The sequence below is a fragment of the Oratosquilla oratoria genome, chromosome 18 (genome assembly GCF_046742065.1).
Source record: "Oratosquilla oratoria isolate Oo_2021 chromosome 18, ASM4674206v1, whole genome shotgun sequence".
Taxonomy (NCBI): domain Eukaryota; kingdom Metazoa; phylum Arthropoda; class Malacostraca; order Stomatopoda; family Squillidae; genus Oratosquilla; species Oratosquilla oratoria.
The window spans coordinates 58,308,273-58,328,740 of record NC_134794.1 but is presented as its reverse complement, the minus strand read 5'-3'; the positions used below and the strand labels follow the sequence as shown (position 1 = coordinate 58,328,740).

The 20,468-nt window shown below is 44.9% G+C and overlaps 1 protein-coding gene across 1 annotated transcript; it reads right to left on the bottom strand.

The window, feature by feature from the left end:
* Nucleotides 1-2,229: 2,229 nt before the first annotated feature.
* On the bottom strand, nucleotides 2,230-19,821 carry Hey (Hairy/E(spl)-related with YRPW motif). Its single transcript, XM_076201288.1, has 3 exons — nucleotides 19,397-19,821; nucleotides 17,845-18,044; nucleotides 2,230-4,032 (listed from the first exon to the last, which is right to left on the bottom strand). The coding sequence occupies exons 1-3, from the start codon at nucleotides 19,453-19,455 to the stop codon at nucleotides 3,248-3,250; spliced, it is 1,044 nt and encodes a 347-aa protein (XP_076057403.1). The 5' UTR covers nucleotides 19,456-19,821; the 3' UTR covers nucleotides 2,230-3,247.
* Between the last annotated feature and the right edge of the window lie 647 nt (nucleotides 19,822-20,468).

Here is a 20,468-nt window from a genome sequence, read left to right as displayed (position 1 = left end):
TTGATTATCATTATTATTTATCTGTCGATTTATTATTTACTATTTACCTGTGTTTATTATCTAACTTTACCTATTTATTTTAGTATTATTTATATTATAACTTTTTTATTTATCATTATTATATTTCTTTCGCATCCGACCAAATTATGGACCAAAAGGTCTCCTGTCGGCATGCTTCTCCTTTGTAATCTCCCTTCACCGCATTTTCTTTCCTAGTTGGAAACTCAATTTGAGTGCTTATTGAAAGTTATTCATATGCTGCTATATGTTGACGGCGATGACCTCTTTTAGAAAATATCGAGATTCTGTGGCAGAGTCTGTATGTTGCACACTCGTGAATTCAATCGGGCTAAAAACACCGAGAAACAACAATGGCTACCGATTCAGTCCATGAGGATTCGATATATCTTGGATATACAAAGCCCCCTCTCAAATTTGGTTCATATAAGCAAATCATGAAGTTTACCCAATATACTGGAACGGCTTCTCGCCGTGGTCTCACCAAAGCTGAAATAAATCGCCTGGTGACAGCTAAGATTGACTTACCAGTGTTTCGTACAATAATTCCTTTCGTTAAGTTCTGCAGTTTTCATGCTGGACGTTGGTGGCTGACAAAGCGTTCATCGCCGTGGGTCCAGACTTCATTTATTTTTCTTCAATCACTAGACAACACCAATTCTTAATATTACATCATAGTACATTCTTAATCACTAGATATCTCCAACCAAATATTAATCCCTCGTTTTCATTATTACACAGTTCTACCAGCGGACCACACACTTACAAAGGCGACTAGGCTACTAATCAAATTATCTCTAACATGCTCATACGAAATGCGTGAATATGCCAACTGGAAATTTTAAATTTTATTGGCTAATAGTAGTGCCCCACCTCCTCTGTGGCCAATCACAGGGCTTGTTCTGCCTACGATCGAATATCTTGTTTGCCTTGGTCTCAATAACAAATTTGGATTAAATAAGTAGTTATTTGTACCACGATTGCATGAATTATTTGAAATCATCCAATCACTGATTTCTTCCGATTTCCTGAAAGTTAAATTCCTTTGGCTATATGTTAATATTTTAATATTTTACTCGGGCTAGATTCAGACAATTTATATCAGCTGAGAAAAGGTATTGCGACAAATCTAACAGTATGATAAAAATTCTTTCAATTCATTTTAGGAATTTATATTTATTCAACATCACATCCATAACTTAATGTATGAAATACATAGCATCTGAGTAAAATTGAATTATATCCACCGTGCTTGGACGTTTGAGAGTGTGTGTCTGGAGGGCTGGATCGCAGAAATAACAATATAAACACGATAAAGCTCACATGGACCGTTCCCGACGGGCAGTCACGTAACTAGTGCCATCTTGCATAATTCTGCGTGCATATGCATGCAGAATATACAAATTCGTGTGCTAGCTCGTGCATGGAATTTTAAGCTGTCATTGTGTTTTGGGGTTGTTTTCCAATGAAACCACGAAGTTGTCTTCGCCAAAATTGGAAGTAATCTTCTCTAAAATGCCTCTTTGCGAGGCAAAGAATAATTCTAATCAGCTCGTGAAAGGGATGTGGGAAAACGTTTCACAAACAAGTGCTAACTTATATATATATGTATATATATATCTATATATATCTATATCTATATCTATATCTATATATATATATATATATATATATATATATATATATATATATATATATATATATCTTATTGAGCTTCCACTATCACTGTTGACAGTGATAGCGTAGTGAGTAGCAAAAACGTAGTCATTTTGATGTGCATTTCCAACGGCCAGTCTGGTTACTGTACTAAAACTGACTACACATCAAGAGGATAGGACTACCCAACATGGTTGGCATTGGGAACAGTGGTATGAAAATAAACGAGCCTTCTATTCTGTGGATTGGGTTGGGTGATGCAGCATACATAATCGGATAATGTATAAGAAATTCCTGTATAATTTTCATATCTCCACTGATAAAATATCTTGGTATTAATAAAGTAAAATATAAAATAGTAATAATGATAATGATCTTAGTAATAGTAATAATGATAATAATTGTAATTATTACTATCATAATTATAATAATAATACAGGTTCTGGAATCCAGTTCATTGTCAGTGCCAGATATCGAGGATGCGACGTTGTCACAGCCTTTTGTTTCAAGAATCTATTCCACAGTACTCTTAAGGAAAATCAAACATGGGTTTAATATCACTGTCATTTTTTAACAATAGTCAAAGAGATCACGGATATGAGATCACTGTATTACAAAAATATTTACATTTCTGTACATCAACTGTACACACATTCATACAGGGTATTGCACGGTGAGCGAGACGGAGGATGGTGGTGACCTTTGAGATCGTCTGGTCTTTCAACGAATGAGTGGACGACTGAGTGACAAGACGATGTGGACGTTTCATACAAGAATGGGTGAATGGGTGAGCGTTTATGGGGGTAGATGAGCGAGTGCAGTGTAGATGCCGTTGTCCTGGAGGAGAAGGGGAATGTTGCAGAGTTTGGTGGAGTTGCTACACACACCGAACTTGCATGTCGACATGTATGGGAGAAAAAAAGGGGGCAGGAGGAAGAGAAGGAGCAAGAGCAGGAGGAAAAAAGAGAGAAAGAACAGGAGGATGAGGAAAAGGAAAAATACGGAACTGTGGGAGTAGGAGATAACGTGAAGAGGGAACGGCGAATCTACAACCTTACCATTCTAATGGGCATTTACAACAATCTTGAATATCTTTCACAACCCGGTACCAGTTCTTTCTCCAGCAGGAGAAGGAAGGCGCACCTCTATTTCTACTTGACCAGGAATGAAAATGGAGACAGGAGGAGGAATATGCGCTTTGTTTGCACGCGGACTAGACAATTCGGCAGGAGAAAGGTCGGTACCAAGATACGAGTCCTCACAGCAGTCACAAACCGTTACACCTTCCGCGAGTTTTCGCGGACGATTCAAATGGATGTGGGAAGTGAGGGTGATTATAAAGAGAGTTTCACAGCGCATGGACACAGGAGACGAACGTAAATAGTTGTATTTCTCTCTCTCTTTTACTGTTTATGACATAATGCGTAGAAAAATATCACGTTAGTGGAAACTAACGTTCATGGTTTAGTGGCTGCCATGAGGACACTTAATGAACGGATCTTGGCCCGGGGCAAATAATACAGAAGGTGGCAGTGGCGGCGGAGCAGAGGGGCGTGGTCCATACTTCCTCTCTCTAGTAGGCGATCTCCGCCCCCCAAGGACGATATGGCTTCACACTCCCGGACCCGTGTATGGCCGGGTTATAAGCTCCTCCACTCAATGACGATATGCTGGGCGGGGCCGCGTTGGAGGAAAAGGTGTGGGCGTTGAGGTTAAGGTGGTAGTTGGGGTGGGGCTGACTGTGGCTTGAGGCCGTGCCAACGGTGACATTGGGAACTGTGGGCGCACCCGCAGCCGTCGTGGGCATGACGCTGGGGAGCTGCCCGAGGTGCGGGCTGCTCCCGCCCACACTCCCGCAGGACGACGAGGACGCACCGAGGGCGTCCGTCGACGAGGTTGTTCTCGTGCTGCTGCTCATGCTGGTGGGCGCGCTGAAGGCCGACATAGAGTGACTCTGTGTGTGTTCAAGTGTCATGTGCGGCGAGGCGTGATGGGTGGGAGTCATCGTGTGGTGGGGGTGGGGTGGGGCTGGTGCAGGCGGCGTGGCGTGGGTCGGGAGGACGTGCCCCTGGAAGCTCGAAAGTGAAGACCCAGGCGTGAAGGACGTAGCTGCTGCCGCCGCCACGGCGGTCGTTGAGGTGCCCCATCCCCAGGAGGACGAGGCCTGTTTGTTGGCTAAGTCACGCTGGGCAGCGTAACACTGCAGATGACTCATGAGGCGCAACCTCAGAGGGTCTTGGATGTCCATGCCTTCAGTCGTGACCAGGTACCGCGCCACTTCAGCGGCGCACTCTCGGAAGCCAATGCTGTGGTAGTCCATGGCGAACTTGTTCGGGTCGTAGGCGAGAGCGTCTAGTCCTGCAAAGAAAGAAAAATGTGTTAAAGACGAAGCCACGCCTCAGGGAGATTGTGAAAGACAAATACATCACCACACACGCGTGCGGTAGTTGTGTGTTGGATGAGGGTTATTTAGGAACTGGTACATTAATTGTATTCCTCATATATACTCATTTTCCATTGCACAACAGGGTGACTTGTCATAGAACCATATCTACACCTTGACAATTTAAGACTTCAGACCATTTTAATATTGAAAAGGAAATAACGGAGGATGTGACTTCGAATCACTCCGCACATGTGTACACTAAATTACACGTGATTAGGAATTTTGAGGCAAGTACAATTGCCAAAAGCACCTAAGAATACAGTGGCGGTGGGTAAAGGAGTGGGAAAGGAGATGGGCGATCTCAGCCGGCCATGACGGAATCACCACTGGCCACCCAGCGTCACTGCTGACACTTACAGTCACTTCAGCTATCCTTACACCAACTGCAAACACTAACATACTAACTCCTGTTACAATCTACAAAACTACAGTTCCAGCAAGTATGATTAGCCACGAACACTCGTTTTCCCTATTCATCAGATATACTTGCACGTTTCCAAAATATATCGTAGAAGTTGGTCCAATGTCGTACGGGACGTATCGATATATCAAGTGGGCTATCCCAAGCCCATGAACGGTCTGCATGATGACCACGACCCACCACCAAGTCCTATCTCCCCTCCTCCCAACGAACATAACTCCTCCCCAGATTAGCTTCGGTAGTGTGACAGATCCGGTCAGCGCCAAATTCCCCTACAGACGAACGAAAAAGGAGAGATTACCAAACACAAAACGGTTAAATGTTTGAGTTGCATAAAACTGACGAGTGATTTCTGTTGCGATTGCATAACTGTATACTAGAGATAAATCGATGCATCTTTGCACACACCGTTTCTTGGTATTTGCAGTATCTTCATGAGACATTTTTCATGCGTTGAAAATTAATCGCCTTTGAGGCAAGCTGGGCGACGAGAAGCAGGTGTCAGTAGCTTCGGTAATACCCGGGGTCGGCCGCCTTTCCCACCCCAACACGACAGGCTTAATGTTCGTTCACAGGGATTGTGAACTTCAAGAGTTAAGTGGACACGTATTCCTTTTATTTTCATGCAGAAGGCAATGAAATGCTTCACTTTACAATTCGTTAAGCTATGATAATCATATTCTTTAAAGAAATCCACTCAGTGATACTTATTCTGAAAGACCTCAAAAACCCAGTGTCAGGACACGGCTCCGCTTCCCACCATAGTCTTGTTCCCACCACATCTGGATGGTGTTCGAATCCCTGCAAACTTCACAATTTGGTCAAGTCTAACCAGTATAAATATTGTTCCACTTGTTGGAATCACTCTCAATGACATCATCCTAAAAAATAATTATCTATCGACGAAACTAAAGTCTTGCATGCAATTCCTTGAAGGCCAGTGGCATGGCTGCAAGAACCCTTCGCCAGAATAAATCATAACCTTCATACCGGTTGAACGAATAAAAACGCCCAGACCGAATCATATTCAAATACCATTCGCCACAATTAGGAACGTTTCCCAAAGGCAAGTTCCTAACAAGACGGCCGCCTTTTACCAAACGGCTTCCCCCAGTAGATTTATTTGCTTTGACGCGAACAGACGACGCGACTTCCTGTCCAGCCCCTTTCCCCCTTCCGTCTCACCTCCTCCCGCTCCTCCTCCGAGGGCCGGCCTTAGGGAGGGACAACCCCGTTCATCTCCCAGTGTGCATTCGAATGTTCCAAAAAACACATAGCCGTTTCAAAACAAGAAAAGGTGATCTAAGAAGTAAGATTGTAATGTCAGTTTAATAGGCCGAAATGAACATTCGAATTCTTAGTCACAAACAAGTTGCGTACATGCGCACGCGTGCATGTATATATAAATGTAAGATTAGTAGGTCTTACGGGCCTGGTCAATTTTCCACTCTATATCACACTTCCACAAGTTTGTAGTACCTATGTCAACAGCTTTGCAACACGGCGAATCTAATGCAGAGAAGATTCGCGGAGCCCCACGTACGCGCTGTACTGGACCATCTATTTGCAGGTGTGTCGACTTTCAACCGTTATGTTTACAGGTTGGGGCTCCTTCGAAGTGGGGATGGGTTCACGCTTTCCATTTTTCGACTGATGGGGCAGAATGGACTCGTGGACGTGACTGGGTTGGTGAGATCCTTTATAAGAACTCGAGTAGGTTGTGTGTAATGTATGTATGTATGTGTATATATATATATATATATATATATATATATATATATATATATATATATATATATATAACCTCAACATTCAGCAAACTGATCCCCTGCTATATGAAATTTGTAGGGCGTTCCAGTACAGAAACGTTGTGATCATGGAAGATTTTAATCATTGATATATTGACTGGGATTTTTTTTTTTTTTTTTTTTGTAGATCAGGCAGCGAAAATTTTCATATGGTAATTTCCTAAAACGAATAATTACCGATCCTACGAAGGGAGAGAATACTCTGGACTTACTTTTAACTAATAATGAACACCTAGCGAAAAACGTAAATGTTGAAGATCGCCTAGGATTTAGCGATCACCAAGAAATAAGGTTTAATATTATTTGGGAAGAAGTAAATAGTACGAATAGCTTTCTAGTATCGGACCTCAGGAGAGCCAATTCTGATGAGAAGGTATTTAAGACATTTGGGCACTTACGAGACCGACCCATGGGGCTGAGACGAGCTAAGATACACGATCAGTCTGGGTATCATTAGCGCGGTCAGTGGTCTAATCACGGAGGGTAATATGCATACTATGGGTCAGGTCACTTACAAACGCGAGGTCAATAGCCCGGTCAGCGATTTAGATGAAATGTACAGTAACCTAACAGCTTTAATTCTAAATGCACAAAATAAATTTATCCCCCTCAAGTCAACACGGAAGAATAGTAATACTCCCAAATGATGGCGAACAGGCTGAAATATGAGACCTATCCTTGACTATGCGGTGCAGTTTTGGTCTTCGTCTTATAGAATGGACATCAACTCACTAGAACCAGTACAGAGAATGATCAAAATGATACATGGGCTCAGAAAATTACCTTACGAAGAAAGACTCATGCACCCTAACTTACATTCTCTGGAAAGACGCAGAGTGCGGGATTATCTAACAGAGGTGTTCAAGTGGATCAAAGGCTTTAACATGGTCATCATATTAAGACAACAGGGCAGGACTCACAGCAATGTATCTAAACTGGGCAAATTTTGATTTAAGAAGGAAATAGGAAAGAAATGGTTTACTAATAGGGTGGTCAACGAATGGAATAGACTTAGTAAACATGTAGTGAGCGCTGAAACTATCGGTTGTTTTAGAAACGGTTGGACAAATTTATGGATGGTGATGACAGGTGGTAATGGACATGAAACTGCCTAGTGTAGGCCTTATGGTCTCTTGCAGTCTCCCCCAATCTTATGTTCTTATGCAGATCCCGGTTTCAGTCTATTCGCAACCGAACATGAGACACAAATGAAAGAAAAATTGAAACTGTTAAAACATGTAGAACCTCTACAGATTAAGCCATGTGTGCCTGCAAGAACTGACATTTTTCGGGGGGTGGGGGGTAGGAGTGCTCCTGATGAAAAGGAAAGCCACAAGAGAAAACACAAAAGATCGGCGTGGGAGGCTGACCCAAGATGTGGTCTTTCGTTAAGACACTCCAGCTCACGAGACCAGGGTGGTCAATGTCTGCTTGCTGTCCATGAACACGGATTCCAATGTGTCGGACACCAGACCTGTTCACCTCATCTCGTGCATCGCCTTCTTGTCACTGGTAATGACGGCATAATTGCTGTAGATCACTTCCTGCGGGCCAAAGACGCAAACTTTCTACAGGAAAGGTTCTCGTGACAAAACTACGCGCAGTCATCCTGGGGCATATCTCTGTTCCGTAAACCACGAACTTAACAATTACTCCCTGTGCACACGCGCGCATGCACACACACACACACACATACACACACACACACTACAGGAAGCACTTAGGAAGCAAGTTCGGTAAAAGCATATCAAGTGGAAGGACCGCAAGAGGGGAGGGAGGGAAGTCACTGACGATACAATCCCTCGAGTCCTGGGAACCGCCCATGCGGTTGGCCTCCTACCCCCCGACACCGTCCTCCTCCCTTCCACCCACCTTCTTCGCTTGACCTCTGCCCTCCCTGCTGACCATCACGGCAACAGCGACACATACAAAATGGCGGCGTGGGCATGAAATTTCACTTAAGAACGAATAAGCAGGATAATGCTCGCGTCCACTCACAACAGTCAGAGGATGGGTTTATGCTCCTACAAAAATACTAGTGACGTACGCATGCGCGTGTGAATGATTCACCATGGTCTTGAATCACACGCTGGACTCGTGATCAACAGCTATCCCGGATAAGTGTTCAAAGCTCACATACTCGTATGTGGCCAGTGCATGTGTACCTGACTACCTAATTGCGCTATCCGAGCTGTATCCGTAGAGTGCCTTTATCCGATTCATCTTGATCTCTGGATCACGTACTGGCCCCGTGAACGACAGTTATTTCCCTCACGAAAGAGAGCTCAGAGCTCGTACGACCGATATATGGGTAATGTTGTGACCTTACACGCACACACACACACAACTCCCCGCCCACTACGAGTCCTGACCGCCGTAGTGACAGTCGGGGACTCTATCAACCGCGCCACCGAGTCGTACGTGTTTGTGTGTATCACGTTTGTCGCAAACAGCGAATATTAAAAAAAAAGGAATAAAGAAGAATGAGGAGAGGAGATAGGAAATAAGATGATAAAGAGCATTTTGTGCCAGACAACTTTACCAGTCAAGTGTATTTTGTGTCTGTCTGCCTTTCTAACCAAGAGATTCTCTGAGGAGACCCATAGATTTGTTTCCGTCCGTTAATAGATAATTTCATTCATCTTCAGAGGAACCGCGAGAGACTGGGAGAGAGGGAACACTGGCTCCCTTGCACGACGGATGGGGTGACGAGAGTGCTACCTCCGTTAACCGAAAATTGTCGACGTCGACCGCACAGTGCAGAGGTAATGACTGGCAGTCGCGAGGAGGCGGTGGCGTCGCCGCCACGGGTCCAAAGCCTTCATTTCCCCTCCCTCCACTGCGGTCGTGCAAGCATGCGTGCGTACGTGCGCGCGCGCGTTAGCCACGGCGTTCTTGTCACCATCATCCGGTTGAAGAGTTACGTTGATCTGCGAAGTGGTCATATTACTATCTTTTGTTTATTCGTTACTAAGAAAATTGCCAATTCTGTGAAGTTCTCGATATTATTTTTTTCTTTTTTTTATTCTAGTCCGTATATTGGTACATATAGGTGTGCGTGTGTGTGTGTGTGTGTGTGTGTGTGTGTGTGTGTGTGTGTGTGTGTGTGTGTGTGTGTGTGTGTGTGTGTGTGTGTGTGTGTGTGTGTGCGTTCCAGTACATGGAGCCTAGGAGCAAGCCACAAAAAAGAGAGGGGCGGGGATTGAACCATACGACGACTGAACTGGAATCGTGCTCCCCGAACTAGCAATCATGACGAAGAGCTCTCGAGCGCTTCAGGGGCGACTTCGAGAAAGAATGGAACGGCAAGCGAGCACGCAGGCCCTTGATTGCGCAGACGTGCTGGGAATCTTCGAGTACGATTCGACCACCGTCGCTTCAGTCACCATCCTCCAGCAGCTGGAATTTGTTTCAACCTTCTCTCTTCCTACGAAGGAAAGGAAGCTGGCTAAAGGAAAAACGGAACGTGTCACTAATCAAAACCGTGCATGTTTTCTTGGCTTTGCAATAACACAAAAAGAAATACACACGAGATTATTCCACGTGACAGCCCAGACAAGTACTGTAGAGTACTTCATCAGGCCACCCGTGCACGCATATATAATACATACACACACATACATGTATGATATATATATATATATATATATATATATATATATATATATATATATATATATATATATGTATGGTAAATGCACATTTATTTGCATGAACATACGTAGTCCTGACCCGGTTAGGTGCGAAAGTATTTACATGGCAGCAGCCGCAAAAGAATGCTGGCGCAAGCAGGTAAACTAAGACAAGGCAGGAGAGGTCGGAAAGCAGACAGTGTTCGACTACAACGACAACTGCCACCGCGGGAACGTGTGCACCGCGGCGGGTCCAGACACACGCAGGGCAGTGGTGGGAGTGCGTACGACAGAAGCCCGACACGTGAACTGGGGGGTCGGAAGGATGGGGGGGGGGGAAGAAGGGTGTGGAGGGAGGGGGGCAATGGAAGAGGGCACGGTGTTCAGAAGGATGTAGGGAGGGGAGGGAAGGAGGGTGTGTACTGTTGAGGAGGTTGAGAGGTGAGGAGGGCATCTAAGCGAGAGAAAGGCAGAGATTGAGGGCCGGAGATGTAGAAGGGTGATTGCGCTAGAACGGAATCTTCTTTTTCTACAACTCTTTCAGCGTCTGACAACGTCAAAAACAGTCAAAACGACAGTTCATTCTAATCAAACTTCGGATAAACATCGACATTTCGTTGCCAGTTCTGGAGTGTGGACAGGATAGGAGAAAGGAAGTAATGGAGTAAATGAAAACTTGGAGTAAGAGGAACAAGAGGGACGGGGAGGAGGAAGAAGAGGAACAGGAAGAGCGCTGGCTGCGTGTGTGGTGGGTCTTGATACGTTCCTGGGTCTTCGAGCATTGAAGTTTCCTCCTCCACTCCTCCTCCCCTTCCTTCCTCTCGCCGCCACTCGTATAATTACATTTGGCATATTTCTACTCCTCTTCTCACGTTTTGCCACGTGAAGGAAAAGAACTTATGCACAAACTCGTTTTATGCAACTCTACCAAAAACGTGATTTAGTGAACTGTTTTAGTAAGAAACACACACCATCTCATCACAGCCGTCTCACTAGACCAAGTCAGCTGCTTTCTATTGCTCACCTCCCCTTTCCCCTCCCGACTCGCCCTACCTCCGCGTCACCCACATGGCAGTGCCCTGTGAAAAGTTCTCACGAGGTTGCCAGGAGCGAGTGGGTGCGCGTCCGTGAGCGGTTGTGTGTGATCGCAGACAGGCGAATAATGTATGCATGCTTGGGCCCCCTGTGTGTGTGTGTGTGTGTGTGTGTGTGTGTGTGTGTGTGTGTGTGTATGTGTGCACGCCCGAAGAAAAATAAAGCCACGATCGCTCGCGCAATGCATTTTCAGAGAAAATGTACCATTTGTCCGATGTTATACACTGTCAGAACGTCTCATCCTTGTAATTTCCTGTTTTTTCGCACAGTTACCTCACGGTGAAATGAGGGATCTGCATACATAAACAACACACACAGAGTCCATATACACTGAGAATCGTAAGCGTGTGATATGTTCGTACGTAATACAGATTATTTCACAAGGCAAGGAAGTCATTCTGAACACTCACACATACACACATCACCGTGTCCTTATACATGTACGTGCGTGTGCGTATGTGTTTGTGTGTGTGTGTGTGGGGGGGGGGTTGCCATATAATGCTGCCCTACGCGTGTGTGAGTTCCCGCCTTATCGTCTCCTCAAATGAAGCCCAGATGCTGGACAGGTCGGACCCAACCGGGCGACCGTATTGTACCCACCCTTCCCCTCACCCAACCCCGCCACCATCCAGACCAGAGGAGAGCTGTGGTCCTACACACTGTCCCGCACACCTCAGCGACATGAGTCCTCCAGCAGGGGAGCATAAGTGGTTAGGGATAGGGAAGCATAGAGGGGAAGGTGGGTAGAGGCTCCATGGAACAACGTCAAGTAGGACTTTTCCCGAACTGAATTTGTCCAGGAGATATGACTGAAGGGAGGGAGGAGACGGTGTTTTGGGGGAGAAAATGAGGAACTCTCCCCCAGTTCAACGCAAGAGCCTGATTCGAACCAGCGCGCGCGCGCGCGTGTGTGTGTGCACGTCAGAAGGCTGCACGTGTGCACATGCGCAGGTAGCAACCATCCCTCCTGGTTCTTTCCCAGCGCAAGGGGTCGTGGAATAGGGCCGGGGACCGAGGGGCAGGTGGAGAAGAAAGGGGAGGGGAGAGGAGGCGAGGAGAAGTGGAAGCTGAAGATCAGGAGAGGGGGGGTCGGTGGAAGGGAGGGAGGTAGGAAGGGCGGGTGATAAATCAAAAGAAAAAAGGCACACCTCGTTTCCCTGTCCAGTTCACAGGATCAAGATTACAACGCTCAAAACAATCAAGTAGTATTAATCAAAAAGGGAAAATGCAAGGCAGGAAGAAAGAAAAGGAGATCAAGCCTCCTCGCACGGGCAGTCGCACGATGAGGACGCTGTCCTGGAAGCTCCCGGGACGGGGGAGGGGAGGAGCCTTAGGGGAGGGGGGGGGGTGGAATCCTGGGATGACAAGTGCGTTATGCCAGCAGCTGCGAAGGACAGCAAACAGCTGTTTCGACCTACCGTTGGCAGTTTGGCTCCAAGTACGCACCTTTAACGAAACTAGTGGAAGCTGAAGATCAGGAGAGGGGGGGTCGGTGGAAGGGAGGGAGGTAGGAAGGGCGGGTGATAAATCAAAAGAAAAAAGGCACACCTCGTTTCCCTGTCCAGTTCACAGGATCAAGATTACAACGCTCAAAACAATCAAGTAGTATTAATCAAAAAGGGAAAATGCAAGGCAGGAAGAAAGAAAAGGAGATCAAGCCTCCTCGCACGGGCAGTCGCACGATGAGGACGCTGTCCTGGAAGCTCCCGGGACGGGGGAGGGGAGGAGCCTTAGGGGAGGGGGGGGGGTGGAATCCTGGGATGACAAGTGCGTTATGCCAGCAGCTGCGAAGGACAGCAAACAGCTGTTTCGACCTACCGTTGGCAGTTTGGCTCCAAGTACGCACCTTTAACGAAACTAGTTTAACCAAAAATAAAAAATAAATCCGGGCAGAAAATACTAGTGACAAGATAACATTATTATAATTCATGCACAATGTATATGAGCGCATATGTACATTACCCAGTGTGTGCGCGCGTTTATAAAAGTGATATTTGCTTCCGCATTCATCTTCCTTTTAGCCTATCCATTAAGTAAACGTTAAGATTGAAGTAACTCTGAAGAAAGGCCTGATAACCAAATTGAAGGGATGGCTGGAGCAGCAGGTTAAGACACGGACTTTTGATGGATGGAGGGGCAGCTGGGCGCTCAAATGCTACAGGAAACTTGCAGATACAACGATAGACACGTGATTGAAAGAAGGAAAGGAAACAGGTAAATGGGATACTTAAAAAATTGTAGGTGATTTTCAAGAGCGAAAATCGATATGGGAACTGCAAAAGGAATATGTTTCTGTAAGGAAGGAAATCTATAAGTTGGGAGGTGCACTAGCGACGTAGAACAGCCACGAGAACGATGGACACAATGATGAATACAGAATTACGAGGTAAAATATACCTAGGTGTACTTGGGTAGAAAAGAGAATAATGGATGGTCAAAATGGTCTAGGCATGTGGAGAAGTTGGCAAGGACATTGGGTGGGCTGACAAAGAAATGGAAAGAACACGCCGTTAGCGCATGAAGGAATAAACATGGGGGTATGGAGAAAATACAATGGAGATGCAAATGTGGAGGATCGGAAGGATGAAACATGGAATAGAAAAGAAGATGGATTGTAAACGAAACAAAAGATTTGCGGAACAGGCAAAAAGAATCACGGGCATAATTAAACAAAATGATGCGATCATATCTCAAATATTTCGTAACATTCCTGGTTGTCGAGTTTCGACAGCAAGCGAGGATTGTATAAGACATTTTTACGTGCATGTCAAATCATATTCCTTCGCATAACATAAACCCATATACATAAATTTATGCACGTTGGTACCTGTTCAGATGGGCTACTCTTTTAAATGCGCATGGCTAAGTAGGTTCCTTGATTCCTTCCTGCCCACGCCGCCACCGTTAGCGTTCCTGTTTCCCGCCTTCCCGACAGCCACTCAGAGATATAGGAGCAGCCAGGGACGCCGGGAATACAGACTTATACCCATTGTACATGCGCTCATGCACGTACACACACACGCAGATAGGCACAAAACACTTTATGTTCTAAAAACTTCATCCACCGTGACAATTGTTTCAGTTACCTATCTTTAGGAAGGGGTTTCATACATCGTCTCGGATGAACGCCTGACGAATAGCGCCAAAATCGGCTGGACGATGGGGAGTGGATAAGTTGAGAAGACGAGCAAATGGCAGAAGAGGTAAAGTCACATGAAAAATAAAAAAAGAGTCAGAGTACGTATGGTCAATGAGAAGGAGTGAGTGGCAAAAGTAGTGAGTAGGGGAAAAGGAGAATCTGGGTGGAGGACGGGTGGGGGAGGCAATCGGACGGACGGGGAGAGCGCAGCATCAACATTGACGACGGCCGCGCGGCGATACAGGCCTATTGTACCCCACCGCGACCAACCCAAGGTGTGCACACGCGCAGGTAAGGCCAGGTAAGACCGAGCACAAGACGCTGCTTATGGCCCCATTATGAAAGCAGGGTGCGAACACGCACCGTAGCTAAGTGGCAAGCAGGTACCAGAAATTGCGCAAAGTCGACACAGAAGCAGCTCTACGAGCGCAGGTACGTACAATGAATGGCGGGAGATGTACACACGCGGCGAGGAGAAGTGCGCAAGTGATATCATGAAGTGATGCACACAAAGGTTTTGTGTGAAGGTATAAAGAGGCAGCTCATTCACTTCACCCTTGCCCAGTGAAACCTCAAAGTTACTCCTGAAATGTCTTGATGGCTTTCCCAATCCTGAGTAAAATCAGCTGGCGGCAGCTAGGAAAGAAACACGTTGCCTCGAAACGGTTAAGACCAAAAGGAATAGGTGAAGACAAATTCAAAAGGCTGGAGGTGATGAAGACAAAATTGTTCAATGCTCAATGAATTGTTGCTACCGTTTCACCGCGTCGAGGAGCATTTTTTTTTTAATTCTAAACTACGCCAAACTATTTCATTTACATTCGTCGCACCCCATTCCTTCGACTGCCGTTGGGCTATTCCACACATCTCCGTGACAGCCTCAGTACGGTATAAGGCTAAACCGCATCAAGACTAGCTCTGGATTGTTGACTCAATGTGAATAGTAACGGAGAGGGACTTCTCTACCCCCATATATATACAGTATATATATATATATATACATAAACAACAATTCACTTTAATTCTAAGCCATCAACATCGAGAAACTCGAGGAGGCATACATGCAGAAATTGGTACGTGGTACAGCTAAGGACTCGAACCTCCACTAGCATATGTAACAAGTGACAGTGACTTGACCGATTACGTGCTAGCGAAGGTTCGAGTCCTTAGCTGTACCACGTACCAATTTCTGCATGAATGCCTCCTCGAGTTTCACGATGTTAATGGCTTAGAATTAAATAGAATTGTGGTTGATAAAGGTAAATCTGTTCACTGCGACCGATTCAGTGTTGTGTGTGTGTATATATGTATGTATGTATATATATATATATATATATATATATATACACCAACGGCTTTTTTCCCTCTTACAAATGAAATGCATAAATCCGCTCCCATTCACCACCCCTCCCTCCCTCTTCCCTTGACTCCTACCAGATGACGGGTCATCCCTGCATCTCGCCCCCTGCCCTGGGTCAGAAGCAATGTATGTGTGTGTATGAAATAAACAGATAAATAAATAAGCATAACTAAAAATGCCAGGCACAATAAATCTTGCCGGGCGGCAGCTATTAGAGAGGAACTTAACAATGAACTGCTCTAGCAAGGTCCGGGGCATATGGTGTCACCTGCTATACATTGATAAGTAAACATCTGCAATCGCGTCGCGCTATAGGACCCTAAATCCTGTGACCTTGAATTTGACCTTAAGGTCAATCAAGGTCAAAAGTCTATGACAAGTGAAAAAGCTCACGCATGACTTCCTAAAAGTTGACCATAGTATCTACTTACAACACTTAGGCCCTCTGAATATGTGCGACCTTCAGATTGATTCATCGCTCAGGATCAAACTATGTTTATTATTATTATGGTTGCATACTATAAATGATGGTCATCTATCCATTTATATACCCAGGATTTTCCCCCTTATAAGGAGGCGACCAAAGTCAAAAGGCAAGCACCCACTCCCATCCACCACCCTTTCCTCCCTCTTATCTTAGCTCCTCGTGGATGAAGGGGCATCCCTGTCTCCCGCCCGCTGCCCTTGTTCAGAGGCATTGCAGCAAGACACTAAATCCACAGCAAGGCCGCTTCACTTAATCGGCAACCCCACTCTCCCTCCCCTCGTGTGGAAAATAGAGAAGACGGGGAGAAATTCCCTTCGGGCTGCGTCAAAACGTCACTCACACACCATTCACACCCCTTCCCTTCCTTGCTCCAAAATATTATCAGTCATTTTGGCCATGGTTTGAAGTAAATCAGACAACTTTTAAAGAGAAAAATAGTAACTGCATATGGTGGTGAAGCTGGATCTTTTTCCTGCTCTGTGACAGTCCATTCATATGAATTAGTGATCGTGCAGGGTCCGGAAGACCCTCACATTCACTGACAACACCTAGGAATGCTGAAACTATCATGAAGATCAAATTAAATGTCGTATCATAACCGGTTACAAAATGTATGTGAGTATAATATAGGGACACCTATGTGACTGAAAAGCTTAGAGTTCATAATCAGTGTATAGTCCCAGCTATGATCTGTGAATGTGAAGCTTGAAAACTGGCCAAGTTAAGAAAGACGCACGGGCTAATGGAAAGACAGATACTGAGAATAACCCAGAAAGACAGAAAAAGAGGTAAGATATAGGAGAGATTTTACAATTAAGCCGAACAAGAGTTGATAGAAATTTGTTGGAGTAATGTGACAATGACCAATACAGGCGTGTGAATGACAGAAGAGACTGAACTTTTGTATTCAGTAGAACCTTGAAATGACTTATGACTTACACGCAAATACACCTACGGTATACAGTACTATATCATATATATATATATATATATATATATATATATATATATATATATATATATATGCATACATACATATGAAGAAGGTTGAAAAGGAACTCACGGGTCTAGTTCCGAGTTCCTGAGTTTATTCATGACCGGTTCTGCTCTATGCTTCTTCACAGAAGAAGCATAGAGCGAAACCGGTCAGTTATAAACTCAGGAACTCGACCCGTGACTTCTTTTTCCACCTTCATCATATATATATATATATATATATATATATATATATATATATATATGTGTGTGTGTGTGTGTGTATGTATGCATATGAAATAGTGCTCCAGGTGTGCGTCATACCAGAGAGCGATCGCAGTAATCCTGGCGAGCCTGCTGAACCAAGAAAACGCCACACAACGGTCCGTCAACATTTATGCAAATTCAATTCAAGATTATTTGAATCAATCAAGGATCCTAATGTATGCGCGGTCAGGTCCAAGCGAAGCCCATTAATCACCCTAACGTAGCCCTGCCCGGACGAGTGTTTTTGTCGTCGGGGAGTTCTGTCCCGCGTTCCTGGCGCGAATCGTCCCCCCGACCGATTCCCGAAACGTCGGCGTCTCCCCTCGACCCTTCCCGCCAAAACCCCTCGACTGGTGGGAACAAACCAACCCATGCAAATGTCTGTTTCCACATGTGTAGACACCAACGCACAATGCTACTGGTAGAAAAGTACATATTTCGAAATAATATAAAAATTATACCAGTCCAGAAAGAAAGTCACTAATCTACTCCTTAAGGTATAACCCCATCCCAAAATGCTACCTATCGCACGGTACGCACCTTTCGTGTGGAGGACTTTGAGGTGGTCAACGGTCATCTGTAGGATTTCAGCCTTTTCAAGCTTGGCCGAGCCCTGCTTCTCAAAGGCCGCCGGCACAAGACGTCGCAGTTCCGCAAGAGAATTGTTGATGCGGTCCCGACGCCGTTTCTCGATGATCCCGCGGCGCTTCTTGCGGGAAATGCCGCATCCGTCCTCACTCCTAAGCGTGAGCGTATCGATGACAACGACGACGGGTGAGCCACAGGAGGTAGCAGGAGGTGGGGGAAGAGAATGGGGGAAGGAAACGGTTAGTAAGCAGATGGGGTTAGTATTTATGAATGTGAATGGTAACTAATATTAACAGTGATAACTGGTGCATGGGGAGATTTGGTACAAGATGGTGGCATAAGGTGACGACTTGTTTCTAAAATGATGAATTGTATGAGGTGGTAACTACTTCAAAATCAGTGATGAATCATGCAAATGCGATCGGCTGCAGAAATAGCTTAAAAGGTGACAGCAGATAACGAATATACTAGTGCCAGATATACCCTAAAACTTGGGTAGCTGCAAACATCTCTGATCTGTGATTTGCCAAACCACTGGATCAAAATGCAGGAGTAAACATCAATCGAGATTCTTCACTTATTTGAAAAGTTAGAGATCTCAACTATCTGACGAACATTATCTAGCCAAAACCTAATAAGATCGTTGTAACAAAGTGTGACAATACTTCTCAACGAAAGTGAGGCACCTCATAATAAAATGTGATTAATGTTCCATAATTGCGATCAATGGCGGCTGAAATCTACGGCACAACTTCCGCCGCCTTGGCTATCAAAATACGAGACTAGTCACTTAAAAACGAGAGCGACGTCTTTACAAAAAATTACAGTATATCTATATTTTTAGTGTTAATAAATCTTTATAGTAAATCATGGGGTAGAGAAAGTCAGTGCTACATAAATCCATATCAAAGGGCTTTTAGTCTAGTCTCCATAACCATACTAAAACTGGCAAAAAATCCTTCATCGATCACGATTGCATGAAAACACATGGTAACCGAGGATACAACTTAAGTAATCCTTGTAAAACTTCATCTCAACCTCAATAAATTACAGGAGAAACGAAACAAGTAATGTACAACTTTTGTAAGACCACTGAACTTCTGATCAAATTGGTGGTAAAAGCTACGACTATGCACTGATCTTTGAGGTCAAGTATGCTTTCTTTTCCACTAATTTACTTTAGAATATAATATTATAGGCATTCCTCCACGTTCACCACTTTCATAAGTTGTTGTACATCATAACCTTTCGTTATGCATTTCACAGTAAACTCAATTTGAGTGTGTAAAAATGCACACGTATAAGTTACACCATGCAACTGGCATCGTTTGTTGTCTAACCTACCCTTGACCTTAGCATGTCCACGATTACAAATATCTATATTAATTAATTTTCATTAATAAACTTCTTTTAAGAATTAATACTGGTAACAATATGAGACCACTAATACAGTCCCCTGTCTAAGTGCTGCAGGAGCACTGTGGGTGGTTATTTCGTAACTTACTCTTTCTCATCTCCTGAGTAGATGTCATCACAATCACTGTCGCTCAACGATCTCTTCATGGTTCCTGTGTAATACGGGGCCCCAAGAACACCCGTCAGCTTCCTGTCACTCTCAATGTTTTGGCTCCCACTTTCGCAAGTGCAAAACAAAATCTTTGGGCTGTATCAAACCCAAGTGTAAGCTTCCTTATATATATTTCACAAGTCTGGAAGGCACTCTCAAGTGATGGCATATATTTACTTCAACTATCAAGGCACAAATGTTCACTGTAAGACACACTTCAGGACTGTCACAGTTGTATGGGTTAAGGCACAATGAATTTCTGTCGAGCGAGAGCGCAGGCACGTAGGTGTGTATGGATACACGTGCATAGGGAGGAGAATACGACTCACGCACACCCACAAACGTTTGTCTAATCTTAGTGGTCGTGTGTCAGGACGGTGTTCCTATATACCAAGCACCGCGGTGTCGGACGTACGATGCGCGCTCTCATCTCTGTCCCGTTTGACCCTACAATGCAATTTTGGGTTGCCGCAAATGTACTTGCCGAATTAATATTTCGACTCTTGTCCGAGAGAATTATAACTTCTTAGAGTATCTCGATAACTTATATCCATAGATTCTTCTTCGAAATTCGCATTATTTTCGCGTGTGGGACCCTCGTCATGTGCGTGTGTGGTACGTGTGCGCGTGTGTACGTGTGCGAGTGTGTGAGCACCGCCTTTCCCACGAGCAGCGTGTGAACCGGTCGCCGCCTCCCCCTCCGGGCCACAAGGGCGCATGTGTCCCCTCCACCAGGCGGCGTTTGACAACATTTTGTTCATTCACTTCGGGGCTCAAAGTCTCGGCCCGAAAGTCGTGGAGGTGGAGGCGGGCGGGGGTAGAGGCACTGAGGCACGACACTCAGGTAGACTAAAACTCACATTGGCACTAGTAATGTGACCAAAAGAAAAGACAAGATACTTCATAGTATTAAGGCCTTACTGCAATAATACGATGAGTTAGCACAAAGGAGCATGAACACAGGTGTTTAGATTATCACGTCAAGATGTCATGTAATGATTCTTGTTAT

Coding starts and splice junctions, on each gene's coding strand:
- Hey (XM_076201288.1), bottom strand. CDS start 19,455: ATGAAGAGATCGTTGAGCGACAGTGATTGTGATGACATCTACTCAGGA. Junction 18,045..19,396: donor TACTCAGGAGATGAGAAAGA/GTAAGTTACGAA, acceptor GCTCACGCTTAG/GAGTGAGGACGGATGCGGCA. Junction 4,033..17,844: donor CAAAGTCCTCCACACGAAAG/GTGCGTACCGTG, acceptor CTTTCTTTGCAG/GACTAGACGCTCTCGCCTAC.